The sequence below is a fragment of the Pygocentrus nattereri genome, chromosome 6, assembly GCF_015220715.1.
Source record: "Pygocentrus nattereri isolate fPygNat1 chromosome 6, fPygNat1.pri, whole genome shotgun sequence".
NCBI lineage: Eukaryota > Metazoa > Chordata > Actinopteri > Characiformes > Serrasalmidae > Pygocentrus > Pygocentrus nattereri.
Window position 1 is genome coordinate 44,340,127 of NC_051216.1, and position 25,998 is coordinate 44,366,124.

General features: G+C 41.3%; 2 protein-coding genes across 4 annotated transcripts; both read right to left on the reverse strand.

The window, feature by feature from the left end:
* Positions 1 to 497: 497 nt before the first annotated feature.
* zgc:162780 (uncharacterized protein LOC555377 homolog) lies at positions 498 to 8,305 on the reverse strand. The gene is given in 6 exon segments (XM_017703020.2): positions 498 to 678; positions 2,225 to 2,362; positions 2,805 to 2,908; positions 4,527 to 4,740; positions 7,211 to 7,371; positions 8,043 to 8,305. Coding segments are annotated over 6 exon segments (825 nt in total). The 5' UTR covers positions 8,154 to 8,305; the 3' UTR covers positions 498 to 581.
* Positions 8,306 to 11,737: 3,432 nt separating this feature from the next.
* zgc:162396 (uncharacterized protein LOC555292 homolog) lies at positions 11,738 to 24,626 on the reverse strand. 3 transcript variants are annotated; one of them, XM_017703024.2, is made up of 7 exons: positions 24,365 to 24,626; positions 20,179 to 20,379; positions 17,698 to 17,858; positions 15,985 to 16,198; positions 14,796 to 14,896; positions 12,709 to 12,846; positions 11,738 to 12,573 (listed from the first exon to the last, which is right to left on the reverse strand). In XM_017703024.2, the coding sequence occupies exons 2-7, from the start codon at positions 20,287 to 20,289 to the stop codon at positions 12,483 to 12,485; spliced, it is 816 nt and encodes a 271-aa protein (XP_017558513.1). In that variant the 5' UTR covers positions 20,290 to 20,379; positions 24,365 to 24,626; the 3' UTR covers positions 11,738 to 12,482. The 3 variants fall into 3 exon arrangements, with proteins under 3 accessions (XP_017558513.1, XP_017558510.1, XP_017558511.1); XM_017703021.2 differs by having other exon boundaries at positions 24,318 to 24,625; XM_017703022.2 differs by lacking the exon at positions 24,365 to 24,626 and adding an exon at positions 20,628 to 20,925.
* Positions 24,627 to 25,998: the final 1,372 nt, after the last annotated feature.

Genomic DNA, 25,998 nt, shown 5'->3' on the forward strand with positions numbered 1-25,998 from the left:
GGCCATTTCTTTTAGTCCATTGATCGTGAAATTTACGTACAACGTAAAAGGCAATGGGCATTTTCGCATCATGTCAAAAAACGAAAAACAACAAAAATGGAGATATGAGGTTTTGTTCAGACACACAGCGATATGTATGATTTTATACATATTTAGCTAGCTTATAATGTAATCTTTGTAAATATTAAAGGTCTGATTGCATAACTATTTCTTTTGAACTAATTCAGCAGAACGGTCCTCATACGATCACACATAACACACATGTAATCTTCCATTAAAATGTACTGATTTCTGCTCGTCTCTAAAATGCATTCTGATTTTTGATGATGTCACTGTGCACAAAATGATAATAATCACTAATATAATGTTTCACCACCCCACACCCATCATGGTGAGCTCAGAGACCCTCCCTGATATTGCTTTTCTCACAAATACGTCACAATATGGAAGAAAAATGCATTGATTGCCTACATAGTGTTATATTTATAAACAAAACATTTGATGTAGACTATATTTTAATATTCAAGTGCGTGTCAAGAACAGCAGAGGAAAAATCTGAGAGCTACTCAATCAGGGAAGAATCACTGAGCTGAGGGCTTGCAGGCCAGAACGTAAAAGTAGTGGACTGCCATGGTGACCTGCGTTTCAATGGACGTCACTTTCATCACAGACAAGAGTCTAGAGTAGACGGAGAGACGGAGGACAGACAGAGAAAGGTCATCATATCTGATATTAAACAGCTAGTTTGGAGCCCACAGTCTGATGAAAGCTATAGTGCTGCTAAAGGACAGATCAGTGTCGTGTCACCACAGCAAAGAAATTACTTCTGGGTGGATCAAGCAGGGAGAGCTGCACTGGTACACGAGGAATTTGTACAAATCCTGAAATATATTGGAACAACAGAAAGCTTTTTAAAACGGATCTTTCCCGGTCAATAGCTTTAAAACTTTGTGTGGTTACTTTTTTCTGATATAATTATGACCATATACCACACATTTCATGGCAGAGTTTTCTCTTTAGAATGGTGTTTATCCACCGAACGTTCAAAAACAACCGACCCAAACAAGAACCAACAGAACCTACGGTTCTACCCAGTTAGCAAAATCTGTCTGGCTCATTTGTGGGCCACATCATTGGTTTGTTCTGGCCCAGTACACGGCTGGGTCCTCGGGCCCAGATCTGGCCCACACACTGTAAAGTGAGTAGAAGTGCAGGTGCAAGTGCAGAAATGAAAAACCAGTGAGAAGTGGACCAAATAAACTTATAGGGGCGGTGGAAGGCGTGTTTGGAAGGTTGTGATTGAGGTGACCCGGAGCCAGGCTCGAACCGCCACTGTACTGATCGCGGAGTTACCGCTGCGCCAATGGGGCGTACAGGTGTCAGCGGCTAGAGCACCTCAAAGAAGGGAAATGGAAGAGGTGGGAAAAGAAAATACACCTCATATATTAGAGCGCGGGGAAGGTAGACTCAGACAGTTATTCTTTGTACTCCTCTTTTCTTTCCTTTTTAGTTTTGGAGCAATTTCCTTTCTCAGCCCTCTTTTCTTTTCGTTTCTTTTCTTTTAGGATGCTTAGTACCGTACCGGTCACCCCTCTACAAAAGTGTGACAAACCCTACTGTTTGCCGCAGCCTTAAGTAGTGGAGTCCGCAGGTGAGTGAAGTTAACCTAATCAGCCCGTGGGCTTCTGGGAATCGGAGTTTCCTTAAGTTATGGCCCTTTGCAGCCGTCACCCACTGCTGGCGGCGCAGGCTGAACATCCCAGGTAACATTCTTATTTGTAGTGGGACCACATCTCACTTGTGCATGGTGTCAGTGAAACCACGGCAACCAACGGTCAGTTTGAGTTCAGAAATGAGGCGAAAGAGCTGCTTCTGGTGTGAACGCACCACGATCGGGTAAGTGAGTATTTCTAGATTACTCCCAGCAATGAAACGTGTGGCTGGTGCAGGTTCATGATAACATGACAAAAAACGAACCACACCAAGGGGTGAAGCCTGTGGGGTGACCTGTGAAGACCACTTTAAAGAAGCTTTGTTTTTTCAATATCTTAGGCTGAGGACTAGTACAAACGCTGTTGTATCAGTCATGCATTACCTTCCTTAACACCCTGGAAGAAAGTTCTTTACTGTTGCGATGTAACACTGATTTGTGCACCACTGTGTTCACACACACATATACATATATATACATATACACATGGTGTGGAAGACATCAGAAACTGACCTCTGAGTGATGTCTGTGGACAGTCTGCGGGCCTCCTCTGGGTCCTTCTCTAGGAGCAGCTGGTAGGAGGAGAACGATTCCACCATGCCAATGTATCTAGAGAGAGGGACAACATGCCTCACCCAATAACTGGGCTCCCTAGAGTCAGACAGAAACACAGGAACGACCTTAGACATCTGTTAACCCTTAGAAGGCCAGAGTTATTACCGTTAGGCTATACTATTTTAACGTAATTATGTAATCACATGCTTAATTACAAATAAGTAACCATTACATTTGAATTATTATTTACATTCTTTATTAACGCATGACAAAAAAGTGCTTTTTCTTTCTGAAAAACAAGACAATGTACATCAAACTCAAGTCATAATAAAATATCCCCTCTACCTACAAGCACAAGTGTGGCCTGTACTGAACTGTGATCAACGTCGATCATTTCGCTACACACTTAAAGATGGTTTTCAAGGGTTCCTTAGTAAGGACAGTGGTTGTGTATAGAACTTTGAACACCTAGAGAATCCTTTGCATGATTAAAGGGTCCTTTGCATGATTAAAGACTTCTTCAGTTTGAAGAGCTTACCATTCCTTCGCTGGGTACTGCAGAGAGTTATAGGTCTGTTCATACAACACCCTGGAGCCGGGGCCGAGGTACGAGTGTTGATGAGACAGCAGGACATTGTGAAACTGTAGAGACAGAGGAACAATAAGTCCCAGTGCCACCGCCTCTTACGAGAGCGAACGCTGAATAACGAGCAATTCTGAAGGTATTTCTGTAGGTCAGTGGGGGTGGGGGGTTGGAGGGGTGGACTCAAGGCAATGCTTCTTGCTGCTCCTCTAAAAAGGAGCGAATGAACTGTCATTCATGGCCTTTCAGCTGGAAATTGGCCATTACACAGCTGATCGAACCTTCCACCCCTAGTTTTGTATTTGCTATTTACAACTCATTATTCTTGAAATGCCTCAGGCAATCTACACTTTCCAGTGTTCTTTAGGTGCATCTACCTTTTACCTCCATATACTGTCCACTTTATCAGAAACGCTTATCATGCAGGTGCACTTTGTGGGTTCACAGTTACAGACTTGACATCGTCAGTTAGACATGGACCCTAATATGACCATCTTTGACCAGGTTGACCAACTGGACAGCGGTGACATGGTAGTGTTTGTGGTGCTGTTACGACTGTATCAGACACGGAAGTGTGTCTGGGTTTTTAGATATTATATACTTACTGGCTGCTTTATTGGAAACGCCTAACTTGTTGGTCCACCTTGATGTACACAGTTCAGAGACCACAGCATATATTTTTACCTCATAAAGCTCAACCATATCAGCGCTGAGAATGATCGACCACACCAGTAATATCTCAGTCATGCACTGGTTGGTTAGTGTAGTGGGTAACACTTCTGCCTTCCATGATGTAGACTGGGGTTCAATCCCCCACCTTGGTAAGCTCCCTACATTATACCAATAAGAGTCCCTGGGCAAGACTCCTAACACCACCCTCGCCTTCCTGTGTAAAACGATCAAGCTGCAAGTCGCTCTGGATAAGAGCGTCGGCCAAACGCCGTAAATGTCATATGGATGTCCCTTTGCATTGGTAGAGGGGGCTGTTAAATTGTGCAGCAACAGACGGGCAAACTAAGTGAAAAAGCCAGAGACCACCCTTCATTTTTTTTTTCAACAGGAAATATATTTACTGAAAGTTACTCTGAAGCCTTAACAGCTAAACATATTATCCAAATTTTTCTGCATTTAGTCTGTCCACTCTTCACCTTTATTCCAGCTCTGATCCTTTTCAGGAGACTCACTTTCAGTTTCTCAAAGAAATCTACAAGGATGTTTTTCCACTCCTCCAAAGTTCAGTCTTAGAAGTTGGTTTAGCATTTTCTTCTTCTGGTTATTCAATTAACCGCAAACGCATTAAGTCCAGATTGGGTGGAAGGATGCACAGAAACACCTGTGGGTTTTTTCAGATCTGAAGCAAGAGTGGAGTTTCTCTCAAAGATGAAAGTTTTAAGTGCTGTTTACTTGGTGGTGGTAGTTTTGGTGTCTACCAGGTCTTACAAGGTTGTTATGAGTCCCGTTTTCTCTGTGGCTTTTAATCATCCGTTACACTTTTATTTTTTCAATGTATTTTGAAATTTTTCAATGTCCTTTCCTAATTTAATGCCTAAAATCTTCAGAAATCTCTCCTGACATTTGCGCATGTGTTGAGTTGTTTCTGGTAAAATGGCCAGGTGCAAGATAATTTCACCCAACGAAGTGTATATTAAATCAAGAGTGGTAGAAGGAGCGCCTCACCTCCTGGCAAATGTGGTTCAGCTCCTTGGAGCAGTCTCCATAGCTGAGCTCTATGTCCATACTGTAGTTCAGGAAGGCTAGGCAGGCCCTGGGCTTCAGTATCCTGTCAGCTTCCTGAAGAAAGCGGGGTTGGTCGAACCAGTGGAAGGCGGAAAAGACGGTCACAAGATCTACTGAACCATCTTTAAAAGGCAACTCCTCGGCAGGACACTCTCTGAAAGTATAAACGAGAAAGAGATCTTTTGTCTACAGAGTCTAAAGGCAATTTGCTGACTGTTGGTGCTGCATGACGATATCTCTTGATAACAAGGCCAAAAGGTCAGATTACTCAATAACATCATGATGTTCTGTAATTCAAACTCCGTGGCACTTCAGACAATGAACTTAAGTGATTGCCTGGACTGACCACAGAAATCCAAATATTCCTCATTCTTTTTTTCCAACTCTTAGAGACCACTGGTGGTTCCAATAAGTTCTTCGTCATGTTCTTCATAACGTTCATATTCCATAAGCTCCATTCAGAAGCTGGGCGTCGTGTGAGGCTGTAGCTCTTCTCTCCAGTCTAATAGACGGTGATGTCATTTTAAACCCTTATAATAAAAGAAGCTGATCTTTGTTTTTCTACTGAAAGTCGACCCGTTTTTCCCCAAATCTGGGCTCTAAACTATAAACAGACGGCGTCTCTTCAGTGATCTGCTCTGGAATCATCACTTTTAGAGAATAACACAAAGAGCGTCTGAGATTTTTGGCTTTCAGCAGTAAATTGTGAGCATATAGTGATATGTGTGGATCATAAAACACACGTTCTGTTCATTTGAGGAGCTTTTACAAAAACAGATAAATAAAATAAAAATTTACATTTATTTCACGTAGTTACTAAATAATTTGCCTACGATTTGGTCATGAAAATTCAATAAATAAATAAATAAATAAATAAATAAATAAATAAATAAATAAATATACACCTAGTATTCATCTTGAATGAGCTGCAAACAGCCCATTTTAAGTTTTTTGCATTTGTGAGGTCACAAATACATATGCATTTCCATAAATCCACCCACCCACTGAAGCTATAAGGAGTATTTTAGTCTGCGTTTCAAATGAGGCAGCCAATCAGAACAGACTGTTTACATATGATATGAAACATATGATATGGGCCCTTTTATTTACAGTATTAATTTGACTGATTGTCTGAATTGACTTAAAGGGCTCATACCATTGAAAAATTAATTTCTCTCACTTTTTGAAAAAAACATACACATTGTTAAAGTTTTAATTCATACCAGTTGATCTTTAACACAAATTAAGCTTTAAAACATCCTGTTTTGAATTCAGTGTATTTGTGATGCATTTACATATTTGCACCTGATCAGCCTATAGCCAATTCATGCTGAAGGTCTGAAGTTATTAGGAGTATTTTAGTCTGGCTCGCTTGTTGAGTGAGGTAGCGAATCATGACAGACATCATTTACACATATCAGGCTTAAAGGCACAGTAACAACAAAAACAGATTGGTGAATAAAGCACACCTTACAAAATGCAGAAAAAACACATGACATGGGTCCTTTAATTCACAAAATGAATTTAACTGAATGCCTGAGTTGATTTAAAGGGCTCATATCATGGAAAAAATTGATTTCCCTCATTTTCTGGAAAAGAAAAACAAGCACATAAAGTTTTGATTCATACCAGTTGATCCGGAATAAGCTGCAAAACAGCCTGTTTCAAATTCACTGTATTGGTAATGTCACAATCTACCTCTTTAGCCTAGGGCACTTTAGCCCTACCCTGAATATTCACCACTTTTTTTTAAACATGTATCAGGTTTAAAGGGACAGTAAACACAAAATCAGATTGTTAAATTCTAAGGGTAAACAAAAAAAACGTTTTGAGAAGGCCTAAAAAACATGTGACATGGGCCCTTTAATGTAAACTTTTGATTTAACTAAGTGCCTGAATTGACTTAAAGGGCTCATGCCATGGAAAAATGACTTTCTCTCATTTTTTGGAAAAAATACACGTTAAAGTTTGAATTCATATCAGTTGATCTCAAATGCAAATTAAGCTGCAAAATGGCTTGTTTTGAATTCACTGTATTTGTGATGTCACAAAAAAAATGGCACATGACAATATATCTACCTCTTTAGCCTACAGCACTTTAGCCCCAACCCCTTCATGCTGATGTTATAAGAAGTATGTTAGTCTGGACTGCTTGTTGAGCCAAGCAGCCAATCATGACACCCATCATTTACATACATCAGTCTTAAAGGCACAGTAACAAAAACAGCCTGTTAAATTCTAAAGGATAAGGAGAGGGTAGAAAATGGTCATGTGAAATAATGTATGACTATTTTGCTAGATCAAAGCAGATCAACTTCATAAATGGACTTCAGAAAAGCAACATATGAAAAATGTAGGAGACTGGCCCTTTAATTTAGTTGTTGAAGGCACCCCATTGTTACAATCACACTGGAGTGACCCAGTTTCAGAGGCCTGTCCAACCCATTCTCAGCATCCCAAGCACGGCCTCATGGTGCCCAGAATAACAATCAGCCTACATGTGCAAACTGCCTCAGTCGTGAGTAGTTTTGCTGATATTTGTATCCGTGATGATCTGCAAGGCGTCAAATCTGATTTGCAGAGACACAAAACCAAACAAACACTGTAATCAAAGCTGTAAAAACCTGTAGGAGATGTTCGGGGCAGAGTTGTGTTTCACGGCCTGCTCCAGCTGAGCAGGGCTGATGTCTGTTCCCACCACCTGGGTGAAGTGTGGTGCAAGCAGGGCTGTGCCCTAACCCGACCCACAGCCCACATCCACAGCGAGCTCACACAGAGAACCGTTCTGTAAACACAGAGCATGAAAAACAAGAGCTTTAATCAAAATTTATGTACAATCTATTGGATGGTTTCTAAGTCAGAGTCATTCAGAGCGGTTTGGTGTGAAATGGTTCATTGTAGAGAAACTCACACTCAGATTTCTTTACAGTGGTGGTGATGGGAACCAGGGGTCACCATGTCCACAACACAAATATGGGCATTTTATTCACCACCAGTGAACCTGCACGTCTTCTGGGCTGTTATATGTAAGGTTGATGATGGTAAAACAGGCACGAGTCTGAAAAATAAAGGGACTCATTTGCCTTACAATGGTCCACTCCTCCACTATGATGGGATTAAAAGACATTTTAAACCACAACTTTATCAGAAAACTAATACAGAGCAATGCCTCACACACTGGGCTGGGCTGTGTGTTCATAACCATTTAATGTAGTCGTTTCTGTGAGGGAGCTTTTAGAGGTGGACGTCTGGTTCCTATCACCACCATTGTAAAAAACTGACCAGGCAGGCTAGGCAAGGTTTCACAGCAAACCACTCTAATGGCTTTGTTTACATCTCAACCATTTAATTGTGTAGAATTTTTTGAAAAACGGGTGGGGTTCCCCTTTAAAGAACTGTAATGCCACACTAGATTTTTCTCGCTGGGGAAAAAAGGAAGAAGGTTGGCAAACTTACGTGTGTCTTCAGGAAGGTCAGGATCTTGGTGATGAGCTCTTCAGGGGGGGTCACTCTGTATTTTAAGTATGAGGATGCATGTTCTTTCCCCTCAAACAGGCGGACAGCCATGTCCACACAGTGCACGCAGACCGAGAGTGAACGCAGGGTCCAGAGTACTAACAGACCAAGCAGATCGGCCCCTCTCTCCTTTCCGTGGTCGAATGAGTGAATGTTCAGTCCAGTTCAGTCACGTGTTTCTGAGGTACAGTGTGGCGCTACAGCGAAATCCCTTTTTTTCAGCGTTTAAAAATGAAAAAAAAAACGTTTAAATCTCTCGTGTCGGTTAACAAAATGACTGTTTTTCGTTCGCTTTTCGAATCTTTCGGGAACTTAAAACGTTCGTGAAGCGTTTTAAAGCGAGACTTTCCAGCGCTGCTAGTGCCGGGTAGAAAAACTACAACTCCCATGATGCACCGCGAGCGCATAAAGGCAGAAACGGCCTAAAATCTCTTGAGACGAAGATAAAACTCTTCAAAAACTCTCTTGAACAAACATGTGCATGTAAACATTTCTCAACATTTATGCATGGGAAAAAAAAAACAGCGTTAAATGTATTAAAATTACGATGGGTAATTTTTCACGTTAAGGGGAGCTCCACCAATTTTCAAAATTGACTTATAATGAAATAGGAGTTTACATAAAGTTTAGTGTCACTGGTGGTTTTGGAGAGTAAATAACATTGACTGGGTTAACCAGAGTTGCCTAAATTAATTCAGTGAAATAATAAATAATTATAGTTTTTTAACTTAATTAAAACAAGCCGCAGTTTGATTGGTATTACCTGGAATGCACACAAAAATACATGATTTCTGAAAATGACTTGCCTATGTGTATGTAAGTAATGCAAGTACTGGAGGAAACTGAACACTTAGCAGTTTCCCTAATTTTTTATTTTTGGTAACTCTTTATGTTCCCATGAACTGTGTTCACCTCATGTAGAGCTTCAGAATGAACTGATGAGTATCAACAGAAAAAGACTTTATTCTCTGTGAACTACCAGGACTGGATACGGGAACTACACCCAAACTGTCCAAAAGGTCCCCATGCCCAATGCCAGGAGTCAGCTAGAGGGGTATGAAGCCCCCCAGCGCTGGACTGTGGAGCTGTGAAACTGTGTTCTCTGGAGTCATGGAGCTTCAACCACTACCTTTGGGATGAGTTGGAGTGATATCAAATCCTCACAGCAATGTTCCAACATCTGGTGTGAAGCTTTCGCAGAAGACTAGAGGCTGTTACTGACGTAAAAGGGAAATAAACTCTCTATTAATACAGTTCATTTCAGAAGAAACGCTGTATGAGCAGGCGTCTACACGTTTGGATATAAAGTGTAAATTGAAGTACAATGTTTTAGTAACGCTTTATCCTCTTGTTCACAGAATTCTTGAAATAATGAATGAAAAAAACAATATGCTGCAATATGGAAATCCTCACTGTTATTGTATATAAAATGACAAAGGTTGTAATATGGCGAGCGATTCCAGTCTTTTCAACATAAGTGTATATTTAGCAGGTCAAAAATGTCAAAAATTCAGTTTGCAGTATCTGCAACTGGAGCCCCGAGAGAGTAAATGATTGACCGCATTAGGAATGAATGAAACAGGATTCTTTATTAAGAGGAAGACGTTCTTCCAGAATGCTGGACAGGGACTGGGGGGTTTACATTTTTGATACAGGTCATGTAACAACATGGTTAGCCTTATTAATGCATGTGTTGAGGGAGTAAATATTCACTTTTTTAGTCTTCACATTCCATCGTGCTTAGTATAAAAAAGAAAAAAGAGAGCAAACAATTAATTTAAATTTCATTTAAATACATTAAAGTTGCCATATTTTAGTGTCAGGGGATAAAAAGCCTCCATATAATGTAATTTCATGAGTGCGGGGAATAAAAAAGGCTATTCTCTAAAGTTATTCTCTTAAAACTCAAAGCATCATTAAGTATAAATCACCATACTGTGACGAGAAAAAACATCTGGATCTTTTCACAAATGCTCAAGACATCTCTTAAAACTATCTGTACATATACACACATACAGTACTGTGTTATATCCCAATCATGGCCCAATCCCATTTCACCCCTCGCCCCTACCACTGAGCCCTTACCCCTCTGTTTTGTACGTTCATGTCTAGGGGTAGGGTGTCACGATTCCTGCTGAGATAGAGGGGAGGGGTGAAGCGTTGGGGCTATATGGCCCTCCAAACAGAGTGATGTGAGGGGAAGAACGAAAAACTGGCAAGGCAGCTGAGCAAGAGACCAAAGAAACCCACAAATATTCTGTCCATTAAAAAATACGGTAACCTTTGTATTATCTTTAATATTTATAATGGTCCTTTTCTTCATAACAAGCATAAAAATTGGTAATAGTAGCTGATGTCTCAGGAGCTAACTGGCTAAATTTCCCGTTCCACCTTAAATAGGCCTGACGCCTGAAGCACTAAAATGTAACTGCTGCACCATTTAAGGTGGAACGAGACCTGACTTCAGCTTCACATAACTGGCTGTTTACAGAGTTTTGCCAATCCGATTGAATACATTCCGATTACAGATTCAGACGGAGGTGTTTAATCTCACTCTACTCAACAATCTGATGGAAAACCTTCGTTTACATGCTCATTAACTACAAGTAATCCGAAGCAAAATGATGCGTATGTGTGGAGAACCGCTTAGAGTAAATGTTACCATGACAGCGTGAGGTCCAGTCAGAGTGAGATGAGCAGCAGTGAGCAGTGCTTGTGTTTTTAATTACTTTAAAATGATATCAGAAATGTCTCTATTAACGGCTTAGAAAATGGATGGATGAATGTCCTTATTAAAGAATGCCGGGAGGAAGACGTCGTGTTCTGAGACACATAAGCTGGACATCCGTCCCACCGCTGTCGTTTAAAGATCAGAGCATGAACTTTGTTTCCTCTACAGACCAGTTTCTGCCCCATCATACTGAACGTTATAAACTTTTGCCAGAGCCGTTTATGATTTCTCTGATTTTGCTGTGACACAAACGCACATGCACATACACGTACTTACATGTTCCGATAGGGAATGTAATCGGATACAGGCGTTTACACAGATATTATTCTTCTATTTAACGGACTATTTACAGGATTACCCACCTTGTTCAATCAGATAGAAATCGGATTAGACTATTCCGACTGAGGTGTTTACATGGACGTATTCTATTCCAATATAGCTATTGGTCGGATTATTAATGGATTATTAGGTTGCATGTAAACGTGGCTACTGAAGAATTAGGGGTGGGCATTGATGATTAATTGTCTCACTCCCCCCTTTGACGGCATATGATGCCCTAAATGTAACTAAAGCCCAGCAGTGAGGAGCTGAACTTTCCCCTCCTCTGCTGTCACTGCAGACGGGCAGGGTCGTCTACAGAGCGGCGGCAGTAGCTGTTAATGAAGTGGTGCTCTTTGTATTTGAGGGTCCCGTTTCATAGGGGAAGATTTCAACCACTGCCCTGTAACTCAGTTCCAAGAGGCAATGTGATATCTAATAAGTACTGCAGTAAATTTAAACAGGTGGTGCGCATGAAATCAAATAAATCCACCCATGACTGGAGCTTCATTGAGAAGACAAGGAACCAAACCTGCGTTCTTCAAACCAACATATCAGTAACATCTTTAAAAACAACACACTGTGATACTTTTTACTGTATTTATGTTTATTCTAATGGTATGTAGTGTTTTGATGCGCAAAAATACTTGTACTGCCTCAAAAAAGCAATTCTCATGGATACACTCTTAAAAAAGATGGTTCTTCGAGTGTTGTAAAGTGAAGACAATGGTTCTTTATAGAACCATGAACACTCAAAGAACCATCTGCATGATTAAATGGTTCTTTGCATGGTTAACTGGTTCTTCATTGTGTTGTCGGTGGTTCCATGTAGCAAAAATGGCTCATTCTAACATCTTACTAAGGCTAGCCAAACTTTTTTGGTCCTCTGTAGAACCATTTTCAAAAAGTTTAATCATGCAAATGGTTCTCTGAGTGTCCATAACCCAATAAAGAACCACTGTCTTTACTGAAAAACCCTTGAAGAACCTTTTGTAAGTGTAGACCACTAAAAAGTTCTAAGCATGGAGAAAAGCAAGATTTGGAAACTACGGTCAAGGAAATCCTTGGCCTGAGGACTAACCTTTAAATGTTTACAGTACTTTAGATGAAATCAGAAACTGGGACTGTGCTTATTTTATACATTTAGTAAAAGCAACTTAAGGTTGACCTGTGTTACAAATGCGAATGTAGCGTTAGGAGTCTTGTCCAAGGACTCTTACTGGTGTAATGAGGTGTCCCTACCTGGGCGGGGCACTGAACCACAGTCTACTGAGTGGAAATCAGTGGTATTGCCCAATAAACAACAATGACCACTAAAAATTAATGCCTCGCTATTGTGGTTTACATGCCAGCACACAGAAGTACTCCAGTCTGATCTCTAGCTTGGCTTCAGGGGACGAGACACCCATCTCCCCCAGAAACCTGCAACAGAGCAACAGAACAGCAACTGGTGTTTATCTCCTCGTAGCAGTTTCATATTACTGTCAGCTATGCTGTTATCAACGGCATACCTTTTGTTTCCTGCAGCACACTGTATTTACATTAGGCAGCGGTTACCTTGTCATTGTTGACTCCAATAGAGCAGCTGCGGCTTTGGGATCTGCCCTGTGGTAGGCCTGGTAGGTGGAGTAAGTCTCCAAAAGACCGAGTAGGTTCTTGACAGTCACCTCCTCCTTCACTGGAATAACTTCAATCCTTAATTAAATGCAACAGAGGGTTAGAGCTGAAAGTGTAGTCAGTTTTTTTTGTGGAATCATCTCCCGACCTCTGTTCGGGACTCAGACACACTCTTTACATTTAGAACTAGACTCAAAACGTTTTCTGTTTGCACAAGAATTTTGCTAATATCTGTTGTTGTATTATTACTCACTAATATCTCTCCATAAATGGACCTGTCGTGTTAATTAATCTCTCTCTCTCTCTCACTCTCTCTCTTTTTTTATTTGAGCCCCTGAGCAACGTCTGCCTGAGTGGCCACATGAGAGCCACCAGAGCTGCTAGAGTCACCAGAGCTCCATCTCTGTTGGCTGATCTGCACCGTTTTGACCACCATGGAGTTTCATGCTGTACAAAGCTGTGCAAACCTCACCTGCATGAACTGACCCTTTTTATGCTGCTGCTGCATAAACTCAAGCTATCTAACTATTGCTCCACCTGTTTTTCCCCATTTTTGCATTATAATATTTTATACTAATGCTGTTTGCTATCTGGTGTGGCCCAGAGGAGGATGAGCTCCCCTTTTGAGCCTTGCCTCATCCCAGGGGTTCTTCCTCTTGCTCTTAGGGAGTCCTTTCCACTGTCGCCACTGGCGATGCTCATGGGGGCTCGGACCCAGATTTTTCTGTAAAGTTGCTTTGTGACAGCATCTGTTTTATAAAGCGCTATATAAATAAATTTTGACTTGACTTACTGAGGCAGCCAAGTTCAGTTTTCCTGTATACAACATAAAGCCAGAGTGCACAACGTGAAGCTACTGTTAGCTTACCTCAGTACTAAAATAATCAGGGAAATGACTCTTCTAATGACGGGAGTAATCTTTAAATTATTACATTTAGTCGTTAAACTTTTCAACTTTTTATTGTCATTAACCTTGAATTTATTGATCATTCTTAGACCTTCCATCAAAATCACACGTACCTGCTAAAAGATCCATCAAGAAGTGGAAGCTAGCTTTTATCAAGCTAATTGGCAAATACACACCAGCCACTTGCACCTCGGGTTTCAGAATTTAACTGCAGCACCATTTAAGGTGGAACAGGAAAATTCAAATGTTAAGCTTACGAATAGGAAGCCAACTTCAACAGCAAAGCTCAGTGAATTTAAGGGCCATATCATGTCATAAATATCATAGTTATCGCAGTGAAACTAACCAGCTCCGCTCTAGCAGCACTGTTTAATGTTTCAGTTGTTCTATAGATGGTTTGAAATTTATTGAATGATGGCTTGAAAATTATACCCTGTGTTCACTTTTTTGGTAACTTGGTAATTCCCAAGCTTATGGCGTCATATCCATCACAGAAGTATGCCTGTTTTAAAGCATCTGAGGAAGGTGGTTTTCCATTCATTCCTCCTGAGGGAGGAATGAATGGAAAACCACCTTCCTCAGATGCTTTAAAACAGGCATGCTTCTGTGATGGATATGACCACATGAGCTTGGGAATAATTGACATTGTCGATAAACACTGTTTGCCACTGCATTGGCGTTCAGTGTAGAAGTCATGTCAACAACAGAGAAACACCGCCGACTTCTCTGGGCTCAAGCCGATCTGAAATGCACTGGCTCACAGTGGAAACATGTACTGTGGTCTGATGAGTCAACTTTTCAGAGTGTTTATGAAAATAACAGATGTTGTTCTCCAGGCCAAACAAGAAAGAAGGTCCAGGTTGTTACCAGTCTGGGGTATGGGGTGTATTAGTGGGTAATACTGAGTTTTCAATTTAATACAGATCAAACAGGATTTACTAATCACCGTTTTCTGATTTTATTTGCATTTCACATAATGTCCTAAATTTTCTGAGGATTGAGGTTTGTAGGTGTGCAGAAGAAAATGCAAGGCCAGCCTAATCTATATCAGTCATGTTCAAAATGCTATTGCTATTAAAGCTCTTATTAAATCACATTCAGTGAAAGTCCTTGAACATACCTCTCTTTATCAGGGAAGGGTATGGCTTCATATAAATCCTGCAGTTTACTGTTGGACACTGCCACCTGACTGCTAGTGTACGGCAGGAGAAACTTCTTCAGCTGGATAAAGATAAATAAATAGAAAAAAAAACATCCCATTATGGCAGAGCAGAGGCATTTTAGACATTTTGTTTTCGCTGTATTTCCAACAGTATAAGCTATAAAACGCAATAAAAGTAATGCAAATGTCCAGTGAAATTAATGATCCCTATTCTCATCAACCACCATATTTTGAAGAGAAGAGACAAACAAAATATCAAAATATAGCATTTTATTACTTTGGAGTTGCCAGTAAAATGTTTGTCGATCGGTTTGTGCTCACGCATGTAAACTGCTCATATCCTACATTTTCCCTTAATTAATTACTTAATTTATTTAGAGGTCCACTCAGGATGTTTTTGTGTTTATGTACCAAAAATATTGTAATTCATTTTTACATGACCATTTTCTAACCTCTCTTTATCAGTGAGAATTACACATGCCATTTTCGATACCGCACCTTTAAGACTGATGTATGCAAATGGGCTCTCTCCTGATTGGCTGCCCTGTATTGTGTCTCATTCAAAAGCAGTTTGGGCTGAAACAGTCCTTATAACCTCACCCTAAACTGCTATGTCACACAAACCAGCACATTTACATTTATTCAGCCTACACCAGTCTAGCCCCGCCCATTCCCGCTGAAGTTATAAGGGCTGTTTCAGCCCAAAATACTTTTGAATGAGACTCAATCCAGGCCATTTTTGGTACTGTGTCTTTAAAACTGATGTATGTAAATGACCTCTCTTCTGATTGGCTGCCCTATATTGTATCTCATTCAAAAGTACTTTGGGCTGAAAGGGTCCTTATAACTTTAGTGTGAATGGGCGGGGCTAAACTGGTGTGGGCTGAATATATGTAAACATGCTGGCTTGTGTGACGTAACAAAAACAGTCAATTCCAAACGGCCTCTTTATTAGCTCACTTTGCTTGTGTAGACTGTATGGAGTCGGGAGTGAATGGCAGGTTTTGAAATTTTACCAGTGTTTATCTTTATCAAATTCCTTTATTAAAGAAAAAGTGAGAAAGCTCGTTTTTCCATGATATACGCCCTTTAAGGATTGGAATGAATAATGAATGACTCACAGGCTTCATTCTTCAGCGGTTCTCACCTCCTCATAGATGTTGCTGAGCCGATCTCCACAGGAACCATAGTGCAGTTTAAAATTGTCTGCGTAGCCGAAGAGAGCCATGCATCCGCGAGGCTTCAGCACACGGGCAGCCTCCTTGAGGAAACGTTTGGCATCAAACCAGTGGGCAGCAGAGGCTGCAGTCAGCAAATCCACAGAGTCATCAGGGAATGGCAGCACCTCTGCTGGACCGGCACTGTGATAAGAAAGGTAAATGCTGCTGTGATTAGATAACAGATGGCAGTACATAGTACTTTCTGTAGCAGACACTGGGTGGTAGCATTTCATGTGCATTCAGGATCACCTTTAATGACATTCCCATTTTGATCATAAATTTAATATAAACAAATTCACCATAACACCACACCTTTTCAAAGTGCCTCTGAACAGAATCGACTGAAAATGGTCCATTCAGGACTGCTTACCCAGCAGTATTTAAGTAGATATAGACAAAAAGACTTTCCCGTTGGTTAGGCCTTCAGGAGCTTAACAGAAGGCCTTACACGTTAGATTAACTACTAATATATTTAGAAAAAGACAGACGGATTAATCCAATCACATTTGGATTTACAGTGGAGGGATGAACCTTGTGAGATAAAATGTCACTATGGGTCTTCTGGAAGTTCTAAATACGTCACTGAATACAAGTCATAGCCTAAACAGGTTTAGTTGTTTGGAATGGAAAACAGCGACGGCAGCTCCATGCCAGGAATCTTTACTGAAAGAATTACTATAAAACTGATACATACAAGGTCAAATATATGTTAACATCTGTCACAAGCTCCAAATAAAACATATGGGAGGTCTTTTGTAAATGGTAACACTTTATTTGGATGGTTCACTGTAGATGCTCTGTAAATGCTCAGAAGTAACAATGAACTAAATATTCATTAAATGCAACTGAACTTCAAGTTAATCGTGAAAGAGTCTACTATGTCTAACGATAATCATAATTTTAATCTGAAACCAAAACCTACACCTACTCCTAACCCTAATGTTAGGGTTAATGTTAATAAATGAAAATCAACAGAAGGTTTGCTAATAATTTAAGTGTCTTTAGAGCATCTATAGGGAACCATCCAAATAAAGTCTGACCAAAGCTTCAAGTATCTGTATTTAATGTAAAATGGCTAGAAATGTTCAAGTGCATCAGCACTGACTTAGTGCTATCGTAGTGTTAGAAACCCCATAGGTGAGCAAATTAGCATTATTTCAGAGATTTTTCAGCATCAAAAACCGACATCATGTGTCAGTGCATGTGTGCACTAAATATATTACTAAATTATCAACTGTAATTCCAATACTGGGTCAATAATAAATATAAAATTTCCGTTTATTGGTAAATAACATACAACATATGTCCAAAAGTTTGTAGACATATGCTAATTTCTTCCGAAATTACAGGCACTGATGTTAGATGATCAGTTCTGGATCTTCAACTCATCCCAAAGGTGCTGGATAGAGCGCCATCACTTAGGGAACGCAGTTCCACTGCTCCACAGCACAATGCTTATACCCTTCTAGCTCATGTTTGGCACTGACTCTCTGTGAATGACTAAACAACCGTGTCTGCAGTTGGTACACCCTAAAGTAGCTGATTAACTCATCAGAAGGGGTGTCTGGATACTTTTCAACACATAGTGTATCACTCGCTGTATCCTTAATGCTGTTGCCTCAAACAGCTTCATGACTGACCTGTAGGTGATGTTGGTGAACCCCGGTACAGCTCTGGCCTCCTCCACCTGGCACTCGCTGACGTCGATGCCCACCATCTTCTGGAAGTGAGGGGACAGAAGACGAGTGTTCTGTCCTGTTCCACACCCCAGGTCCACCGCCAGCTCATAAGGAGGTCCCTTCTGGGAGACATAACACAAAAGCACCATGACAACACAATAATATTAAAGAGAAGTGTCTGCAGTAGATTCAGCCTTTTGCATATGTATAGTGTCAAATGCTAAATTGTGCTCTAATCTTAAGAAGTCTGTAGTAGCAGTCGACACACACACACACACACACACACACACACACACACACACACACACACACACACACACACACACACACACACAGGGGGGCAGTGAGCACACTTACCCAGAGCGGTGGTGCCCGGGGAGCAGTTGGGGGTTAGGTGTCTTGCTCAAGAACACCTCAGTCATGGACTGTCGGTGCTGGGGATTGAACCGGCAACCTTCCGGTCACAGGGCCAGTTCCCTAACCTCCAGCCCACGACTGCCCCCAAATTAGTGCACTGTTTGTTTCTATGACAGAATCTGTGATTGTAGCCCTGTCAGGGTTTTTGAAGAAAATGTCCTTGAACCCTAATTAATAAAAGTTTTGTAACAATATTTAGCTTGGAAAATATTAAAAATAGAGTTATAAACACTAAACTGAGACAGAGAGGCCTATAAGCATTTAACTGAGGCAGGCAGACAGGGACCGGAAAAGCAGGCTTGATATTTCCACATATGGAATAATGTTAACTCTACTCCAGACACAAAGCAGGGTAGTGTAATAAAAGGAGCCATTGTGGTAGGAAAAAACACCTGGAAGGTCAGAAAGAGTGAGAAACACTGCTTTTACAGTAAAAGTTAGCTGGGAATAGGAAGGCTAGCTGATAAGGGTTGGTAAGAACCAGTCTTTGAGCCAAATTAATAAGAAAGTGTTACAAATAACGGACACAAGGAGGACAGGGAGGCCTGAGAAAACAAGGCAGAGAAATTTTGTTAAAAAAACATCTTGAGTTGGGTGAGAAATAAGGGTTACCAGACTTCTCAGGAAAATGAGGCACATTGGGAATCAGAGCTTAAAGGAGGGGTGAAGAAAACACCCAGGGAGGGGTGATAAGGTCGCTCAGCTTTGGGTAAAAGATGTAATGTATTTGGATTGTCTGTACATTTTGGTTTTCGGGCACCATTTGGTCACATTGGAACTAATAAATGAAGAGGGCCTTTTCTCCTTCGAACCGAACCTGCGGATGAAGTCTGGTTTTTCATCTGACTTCGACTTTTTTGCAAAGATTGATTCTTGACTTTTCTTTTACTTTTGCAAGAACGCTTTTTCAATTCTTTTCATTTGCTACTCTTTCTAAATTAGAAAACATTAAATTGAAAGTAAAACTTTGATTTAACTTTAATTAATTAGTCATGTTGTTCCACATCGTCGGGGACTTCGGAGCGGAGAACGGGGAGGTCTGGGTCCCGACAGCCCTCTCAAACAAAGACAGCTTTAAAATGGCTTTGCACCTTCAAGCAGACTACACTGGACAGTGTTTGCATGAGAACTATGGATAAATCAACAAGCAGCAAACTAACAAAATCAACAGCGAAGTGGAGCTGAAGTTTTCCTTGAGAGCCTTCAGTGTAGCAAGAATCCAGAGCTGTATGAATGAGAGAGGCTACAACCATATATTTATATTATATATATATATATATATATATATATATATATATACACACACACACACACACACACACACACACACACACACACACACAATACATGGGATGTCAGTGATAAACATTGGAAACTGTTCACTCTTTGGAAATAACATCATTTTCATGTTCAATTTCTGTGTATATGAGATAAAAAATACAGTTTTTATGCAATTAAAAGTAATAAATACATCCTGAAGCTTATTTTGTCCACTCATATTGCATGTGCTGCTTTTTAAGTGTAAAAAATTAATTGAGCAAATAAGACAAGTGTGATTAATCATGACTAACTATGTAAAATAATCGCAATTATTTAATTTAAAAGTTTAACAGACCTAGTTCCACTGCAAATGGGTAAAACGTGCCCTGCAGGAACAGCTTATCATAATCAAATCAGTAAGTAAGCAAAGGCAAAACAGGGCTTGCAAAGAAACAAGGCACTAAGGCTTAAAACAAGACACTCTACTAACTTCACTTCATTATGATGAAAACATCAGACATTAATAACAGTAATTAGCACTGAAGATGGTGGACAGACCACTGCCAGTAGAAGGCTTTCATAGCTGCAACTGACCCATGCAGAACCGTGCTCGAAACCTGTTAAATCATGATGAGTTAATGATAATGATAAAGTCAGACTTTGTAGGCCACTTTACGTCTATTGTAATCCTAGTTAATGTTTTTTTTAAGTCTTACATAAAGTTCACGAACTCTGTAAAGGCTAACTGGTCATAGGGCGTCCTACCTTTTTGTCCAGGTACTGCAGAATAAGCTCCTTCAGCTCATCTGCTGGAGTTAAGCGGTACTGCTGGTAGAGGGAAGCGTGGTGTTTCTCCTCAAACAGCCTGAAGCTCATGGTGGTCTCTTCTCACTTGTGTTTCTGGTGCAGAGTGACTCAGCTGGGCAGTCCAGCTCGTATCCGTCTTTGGCCTGGGTTAATTATTACCTAATAATTTACCAAGGACATAAAAAGACAGAGCTTTACAGTGTGAAAGAATCAGAGATCACACTTCTCATGGTGCTTTTCTTAAGCCAGATATGATATAGATTATTTTCCAACCTAGCAGGGTTTCTCTGTCCTTCATACACATTAAAAATAAAAGTGTTTGACTTTCATTCGGACAATAATCGTTGGATGAGAATGAACAATATCATGCAAGAGCCATAATCTGCAAAATAGGGAAAGTATCTAACCTTTCGCCTGGAGGTCTAGAGGCCTACAGAGGTCAGTTCAGCGGTTCTCGATTGTAGCCTGGGCTCTTTGTAGTCCATAGAGTCCAACCCCAGTCTTAAATAATCTAGTTTTATTTTTTAGGATTTTGGTCTCAAATGTTTATATTTTTTCCCCAAGGTCTACGTCAGGGGTCGCCAACATGCAGCTCCTTTGCTGCCCTGTTGAGGCTCCACAGCAGAATCAGATCAGTAGGTAATAATGAAATAATCCTCCTTTACAATAAAATAAAGCTCTGCTGATCCTTCAACTCAGTTTAACAGTAAATGGTCTTAAACGCTGGAGTTAATGTAGAACTGCTGATTCACCCTTTAACCCTGAAGATCAGCGCAGACGGCTGGTCTCGCCCAGCTAGTAGCTACGAAACGGCAAAGAGAGAGATTTCATACAGACATTGATAATTCATTGACGAATGAACCTTTATTATCAAAATCGTCCAATTTTTCAGTTAATATCGGTTATATTTCAGTTAATACATTCAGAGCTCTGCGGCTAGAGTGCTCACCTATACTAAGCGTTCGGCTCATATCACCCCCATTCCCTCTCAGCTACACTGGCTATCAGTCCCGTCACTTTCAGCCTTGCATAACCTTCTTCCCCCCTACCTCAGAGAACGGCTGACCTCTTACACCCCCCCTCGCTCTCTCAGGTCTTCTTGCAGTAACTTACTTGCTGTCTCAGCACCAGACTTTCCACTTTGGGAGGGAGGTCCTTCAGTGCCACGGCCACCAAACTCTGGAATTCTCTTCCTCAATCCCTCAGGGAGGCTCTTCTCTTTCCTCTTTTAAATCTGACTTAATGACTTTTCTGTTTAATGCACATTTTTCTTCCTCCTCCTCTGCATAGTTGTTTTTTTCTCCTGCCCATGCTATGTGAAGCGACCTTGGGTTTGTGAAAGGCGCTATATAAATGTGATCTATTATTATGATGATTATTATTATTATTATTATTATTATTATCTGCATTCATCATCACTCCAGCTGGTTTCCCGATATGTTTAATCTGCAGTGGGAACCTGTCAAACACTAAAAGTCCTCATTCCAATTCTCCTGTTCCACCTTAACTGGTGCAGCAGTTACATTCTGACACCATTTAAGGTGGAACAAGAAAATCTGAACAAGAAGCTGGCGAATGAGAAGCGACTTCAGCCTCATAAAACGTCAAACGTTGAGAGACATTTCACAAGAAACTCTTCTACTTTTACTGAAAAGTCTCCTGCCGGAGATGCGAGAAAAGTGGCTACAGCTGAGCTAAAGCTTGAAGCAGAGCAAAGTGCGTCTGCGTTTTCGTCTATATTTCACTTTTTATCCTATACTGGTACATTTTCCCACACTGAGACATATTTACAGCTAAGATGGTGAAATGGACATAAAATGTTGAAGCTCTCAATTCTTGTTGAAAGGAATAAAACAGGCCCTTCTTAACATTTGGGTTGCTGACCCCTGGTCTAGGTCTACCGGTCACACAATTCTACCAATGCAACCATGGTAGGGCAAGTCTTCCTCGTCTTCCTCTGGGACACTTAAAGCTACCAGATTTTTTCTTTTTTTTTGCTAATGCAATGTCATAGGACAGTTCAACACACTTGGAGGAGAACATTAAATACCAATAGCTTCATGGGGAAGGGTGGACCATCCTACCCACCCAGAGAGGCCAATTAAGCTTTCAAGGACTCCCACTTACGGACGGCTGTGGCATCACCAGGAATCAAACTCTAAGCTTCCCCACAACAGGGCTAATGCATAGATGGTTGCACCACTTTAGAGCGCCAAGTGTACACAATATGGCAAAAGTCCTGGCAGTTTCATCTGAAGAGGATGTTTTACTGTATTGTACAATTTATCATGATAGCGATAATACTGCCAAGCCCTACCCACAACACCCTGCATATATCTTCGCACGATTAATCTATTTAAAAAACACCTTGTATCTTAAAACAGTAATAAAACAATGTGTCACATATCAGCATATTCATAACCATTTCATGAAATAACTGAAATATCTATAAGAGAGCTTTTAAAGGCGGACATCTGGTTCCTATCACCATCACTGTGAACAACACCAACTCAGTAAGTTTCTCTAAAACAGAGCATTTTATATCAACACCTTCTGTATGACTTTGCTCACTTCTTAAAACCTGCCTATGGAGAGTTTTTGAACAATCAGTGGAATTCCCCTTTAAATTAGAACTGGTGGGTTGTCTTGAAAGCACTCACAGCCCACGGGCCTCCAGGACTGGAACCTACAGAGCCCCCAAACTCTGGAAGGATCTTCCTGAAAATGTTTGGGACTCAGACACACTCAATCTTTAAAACTAGGCTGAAAACTCACTTGTTCAGTTCAGCTTTTGGTAGTTAATTGTTCCCCCTTAGATAAAGGCGGCAGATCCAGGGGTCCAGGGAATTATAGTAAACTGAGACGCTGGTGCTGTCGTCCCGCTGCTCGCACGCGGTCACTCAGGTTTGTGGACGGTGGACGGACGGATGCCAGACTGTTTCAGAGAGCTCTCGTGTCTGTGTGTCCTTCTGGTTCTCTCCTGTTAGTTAGGCTGTTATAGTCAGATCTGCCGGAGTCGTTAGCCACATTCTGGGAATGTTAACATTCCCTGTTTTATATACAAACAGACAGAATAAAACTAATTCCCTCTCCCTGCCTTTTTTCCCCGAGTATACAACCGCCCACGTCCGGCCGGACACTGAAGGACGACTGACTGTCGAGCCCTCCTGCTTCCCACTTCAGACCAGCTGCCCATGCCCCAGCTACCTCCACCTGCCTTGGACCAGCTGCCCACCCTACACTGATGTTTTCAGACTCCCAGCTATTCCTACTACTAATACTACTGCTATTAATATTAGTAGTATAATAACTCTGTAGGTAGTCTGACCAGAGGAGGACGGGTCCCCCCTGGTGAGCCTGGTTCCTCCCAAGGTTTCTTCCTCAGCTCTGAGGGAGGTTCTCCTTGCCTCCGTCGCCCCTGGCTTGCTCACCTGGGGGTTTTACATTCATGTTAAAACTTTTCTGGAAGTCTGTGAAGCTGCTTTGTGACAACATCCGTTGTAAAAAGCGCTACAAATAAATTTGATTTGATTTGATCAGATAATCCTGCAGAGGTGTAAAATTCCGGTCCAGAAAGTAAAAATCCTTCCCAGGATTTTGTTTCAACGGCCTGGCTTCTCTAGTTAGATCATGCCACCAGCAGAGCTGTCCAGGCAGTTGGAACAAAATCCTGGGGAGGATTTTTACTTTCTGGACCCGAATTTTACGCCTCTGTCAGCCTGGCTGAGCAATATGTGCCTATTTCCAGCTCTCGGTCGCACTTTAGACCTCGCACATCTCTGCTTGCGTGCTCGGTCTCGCAGAGAGCCAGGCTGTAGCTAGCACTGCTGTGCGAGCGGCTCTATAATAGTTAACGTTAGGGAACGTGAGGGCTGCCAGTTTGACCATGAACTAGCCTAGTTGTGTGTCCACCGCCTTCACTGGAAACTTTAAACGAGCCTCAGCAACCACGAACTGCATCATGAGGGCTGAAGTTTTTTCCGTTCCACCTTAAACAGCGCAGGATGAGAAGCTAACTCCGGCTTCGTGTACGCTGTAGCCTAGCTGGCTAACTAATGTAAACAGTGCGGTTAACCACAGCATGAATGAAACCTTACCTACAGCAAGCTGACCCCTGGGCCCAGCGCTAGCCCGTTATACGAACCTTTACGGTCCAGTTTGGTTTCGGTTTTTAGCCGCGGTTGCCAGATATTTCTACAAAATCGCCTCCGTTCGGTTCGTTATAACCGGTTCATTTAAATGAACTGGTTGAACCGATTCACTGAATCAAACTGCCAATGCTTATGCTCATGTTATGATGCCTATATATTCTAATGATAAGTGTTCACCATAAAATAGCAACAGAAATTCGAATATATTAAGAACTACGTCACATGTTTTTCTCACTTCCAGATAGCAAGCGTATAATCGGCCTGCTGGCTTGATAAGCGGCACCCCGCTTTCTGTGCGCCGCTGCTGGTCCACCCCGGGACCACCCAGATTACTGTCCTACATACAGGTTTTTAATCTCCCCAAACAGGTTTTGAATGCACACAGTTTTCTATCTCAGAGAATACACTTAGACAAATATTACAAACAACCGAGAGAGGGAAAAATAATGAGTAGGCCTGATTTAAAATGATTTTATAGAAAATGTTGCTGACAATGTGCTGGATTGAAATGACTTGCTAATCTACAACTTTACAAAGTATAACTAAAGGAAAGAAGGAAGGAAAGAAGGACTGTGAGTGGAAAATGAGTGGAATTTTGTCATTCCTAATAGTCTGCTTAACCAGCTTTGAACCATCCAGAAAACGCTGAGGAAAAAGCCACTGGACCACCAGCTTTGCCTTCAGTGGGCCGACAGTGGTCCACTATCCTCTTGCCATCAGGGCTGTTGACAAGGCATGGGGACCTTCCAGGCTAAAGTGCTGTACCCTCATCTAACCCTCTGAATTCACGGTGTGCTCCATTTGAATTGGGAAGCTGAAATTCCCGTAGGAAGTTTCAAGTGGAACATCTGGAAAAGTCATATTTCCTATAGGGGAGAGTCTCACCAGCCCAACCTCAAAATCCAAGAAGGCTGCATCAACGGCAGTAGAAGCTGTCTGTGGACCTGTTGCTATGGCGTTTAGATCCGTAAAATACTACATAATGTGTGGTTAATGGGCGTGATGCCATTCCCAGCTTTGAAATCTGACTTCTGAGCTACATGAATGGCACCGTCAGTTCACGAAGGCCTTGCCGATTAGCTGATGAGCTGAATCAGGTGTGTTTAATGAGGCAGTGAGCTGAAGTCTGCAGTGTTGTGGCCCGTGAGGACTGGAGCCTGACGCATGTGCTGCAGACTAGAGGCTCCTTTCGAGTGTACCCACTCGAAAAAGATGGTTCTATAGTAAAAAGCATGGTTCTATATAGAGAACACTTTGTTCTATATAATCACCAAAAAATGGTTCTTCAGTTGTAACAAACTTGACATTGTAACAGTAGAAGAACCCTTTTTGGTGCCATGTAGAACTTTTTCAAACTATGTGCAACACAATTTCAATCAATCTGAAGAACTTTTTACAAAGAACGCTTTAGGCATGCAAAGGGTTCCCTTAGGGTTCATGGTTCTATATAGAACCATTTTCTTGACTTAACCCATGAAGAACCATCTTTTTGAGAGTGTGGGACTGGCAGAAGTAGCACTGGCCATGCAGAGATGAAAATAAAGTTTACTTGACGTCTCAAATCTTTGTGGTCCAGAATAAAAAATGAGCCGAATCGGAAATTTGATTCACTGAATCAGACTCAATC

What these genes read in the sequence shown, in the direction of transcription:
- zgc:162396 (XM_017703024.2), bottom strand. Translation starts at nt 20,289, where the DNA reads ATGAGCTTCAGGCTGTTTGAGGAGAAACACCACGCTTCCCTCTACCAG. An exon ending in TTCACCAACATCACCTACAG is followed by an intron (nt 16,199 to 17,697) that starts GTCAGTCATGAA and finishes TTCTTATCACAG; the next exon opens with TGCCGGTCCAGCAGAGGTGC. An exon ending in TCAGCAACATCTATGAGGAG is followed by an intron (nt 14,897 to 15,984) that starts GTGAGAACCGCT and finishes ATCTTTATCCAG; the next exon opens with CTGAAGAAGTTTCTCCTGCC.